This window comes from Diaphorina citri, unplaced genomic scaffold (assembly GCF_000475195.1).
Source record: "Diaphorina citri unplaced genomic scaffold, Diaci psyllid genome assembly version 1.1 scaffold3242, whole genome shotgun sequence".
Lineage (NCBI taxonomy): Eukaryota > Metazoa > Arthropoda > Insecta > Hemiptera > Psyllidae > Diaphorina > Diaphorina citri.
In genome coordinates this window covers 17,400-20,291 of record NW_007380652.1, presented here as the reverse complement: position 1 = coordinate 20,291, position 2,892 = coordinate 17,400, and the positions used below count along the sequence as shown (strand labels likewise).

Genomic DNA, 2,892 nt, shown 5'->3' with positions numbered 1-2,892 from the left:
ACCTAAGTAGGTACCAACTTAATATTTTAGAAACTTTGATCACAGTAGTTCCTGAATCCTGACTCACAGACTTACAAATCTTCCAATTTTTAAAGTCTCGTACACTTGAATACAGTAATAACACTTGAATACAGTAATAACACTTGAATACAGTAATAACACTTGAATACCTACAATAATAACAAGTAGGTATGTAGTATGTACCTAACTTCTTACTCACCTAGGTAGGTACCTACTTAATATTTTAGAAACTTTTTCACAGTAGTTCCTGAATCCTGACTTACAGACTTACAAATCTTCCAATTTTTAAAGTCTCGTATACTTGAATACAGTAATAACACTACTTGAATCCTAAATATATACAGCCCCTTGTGTAACTGACTGACTCACTCACTCACTCACTCACTGACTCACGTATACAAATTCTAACCCACTTGAGTAGATTTATTTTAAATTGAAATGTTATTTTTGGAAATAAATTTTTGATGAGAGTGAGTTTACCAACCAGAGAAAAAGAAGAAAAAAAAAATGACCAATTGATAGGCCATTTTACACAAAATGCCCCTGTCGACATAGGTAGATAAATTTTTTTAACAAAATCACAAACAATGATCCATCATGGGTAAATCCGCGAAGAAAAAAAAGACCAAAAAAGGATCCCAACCCAAAAAACAGCGAGAAATACAAAAAGAAGTAACGCCTCCCGTACCGTCTCCTAAAGCAACAGGTCCGCCATTTTCCATTGACATCGATGATTCGGGTAAGGGGGAAGACTGTTCCATCAAACTCTACCCCAACATAGCTGCCAACTACAATGACATCGAGTTTACCGTGAAAATCAGAAAGAACCCTCTTACGGGGAAACCTCAGTATGATATCCACTACATCAATCTAAAAGAAAAACCAGGAGACGTCACTTATACCCCCAACGATCTCAAACCGTTCCCGGTGCTCGACTTGGACAGCCGGGAAACGCTCACGGTCCTGCCGGAAAAAACGGCGGGACGACCTCCGTTCACGTTCGCCGATCCCAAAACCAAAGTGGAAAAAACCATTGGGCCACCCAAATTCATACACTTCGATCTGGCAAGCGGCAAACGGTACTTGCTGGACTTGACAAAGATTGAAGACGGGGAATTCACTTTCAAAGATCCGGAAACAGGAGAAGGCATTGCCGTGGCTCTAACTCAAAGACGTGATCCTCTAACTGGACATCTCCAAGATGCGAGGGGATCAAAGAAAATCTACGTGGGCCAGTACAAAAACGGTGATTTAAGGACGGGGAATTCACTTTCAAAGATCCGGAAACAGGAGAAGGCATTGCCGTGGATATAACTCAAAGACGTGATCCTCTAACTGGACAGAAACCATTGGGCCACCCAAATTCATACACTTCGATCTGGCAAGCGGCAAACGGTACTTGCTGGACTTGACAAAGTTTGAGGACGGGGAATTCACTTTCAAAGATCCGGAAACAGGAGAAGGCATTGCCGTGGATATAACTCAAAGACGTGATCCTCTAACTGGACATCTCCAAGATGCGAGGGGATCAAAGAAAACCTACGTGGGCCAGTACAAAAACGGTGAAGTTTACATACTCAAGGATCCAGAGACGGATGAAATTCAAGTGCTCAACTGTGATGGAAGACTAGCGGATAACTATCATGCTGGATATGATAATACAACAGATGTTACCACCATTGTAGATGATAATGGAGACCTATTGACAACACTTGATGGGAAGCATCCCATTGCAACACTCCCTGATTATGCAGAAAACTTAGCCAATACAGGACAAGATATGGATGGAAACGCCAGAGCTTTGGACTATCCTGAGTTTGGGGACATTTTGACGTATGATGAAAGCGGTCATGTTAATGTCGACCAAGCTGCAAAAGCAAAACAAGTCAGGTTCACCCTATTGACAACACTTGATGGGAAGCATCCCATTGCAACACTCCCTGATTATGCAGAAGACTTAGCCAATACAGGACAAGATATGGATGGAAACACCAGAGCTTTGGACAATCCTGAGTTTGGGGACATTTTGACGTATGATGAAAGCGGTCATGTTAATGTCGACCAAGCTGCAAAAGCAAAACAAGTCAGGTTCACAGGTGACAAAGGACCGATGTCACCAAAAACTCGGGCAAAACCTCTCGGACTATCCCCACCCGGTTATCCTCCAAATGAAACCAAACTCAATCAGGAGATGTACTTCGAAAACCTGAAACTGGAAGAAGGGTACGTCATTCTGAATCAGGTCAGAAAAATGGACAGCTTCACTAAAGCCAACGTCTTGGACGCTCTCATCCAAGTGATTGAATTTGAAAAAGACTTCGTCAACTATGCTCTCAGCGCGAAAATCAGAGAAGAACGCTTTTTCATTCAAAACCACCTGAAAGCGAAGGAAGTACGACAAAACCGATTCATCATCAATCTGTTAACACCAGATTATAACAAAAACGAGATTAAAGAGAAAGGGAACGCTTTTTCATTCAAAAACACCTGAAAGCGAAGGAAGTACGACAAAACCGATTCATCATCAATCTGTTAACACCAGATTACAACAAAAACGAGATTAAAGAGAAAGTTATCAGGCAACTCAACAAAGAAAACGAACTCATCTTTCAGAAACTAAACGGGAAAATTGCCATGGAGAACAATCTGCTGATAGAATCCATCAAGAAAGAGATGAGCGACAATCGGGACACATTGGTGAAGAAGAGCAACAAAAAGTGCTACCAAAGTTTGAAGCGGATTATCTACAGATATCTGAGTGAAAAGTTAGAACAGGAAGTAAGACAGATTAAACAAGAAGTAGCCTTCAATCTAGCGAGGGAACGGGAGATTCTTCTGGATGAAATTAATAAAAAACTGATCGGGACGTAG

At 41.2% G+C, this 2,892-nt stretch overlaps 1 protein-coding gene across 1 annotated transcript; it reads left to right on the top strand.

The window, feature by feature from the left end:
* Positions 1-543: 543 nt before the first annotated feature.
* LOC113471903 lies at positions 544-2,892 on the top strand. The gene is made up of 4 exons (XM_026831368.1): positions 544-1,052; positions 1,369-1,719; positions 1,918-2,470; positions 2,581-2,892. The coding sequence occupies exons 1-4, from the start codon at positions 619-621 to the stop codon at positions 2,890-2,892; spliced, it is 1,650 nt and encodes a 549-aa protein (XP_026687169.1). The 5' UTR covers positions 544-618.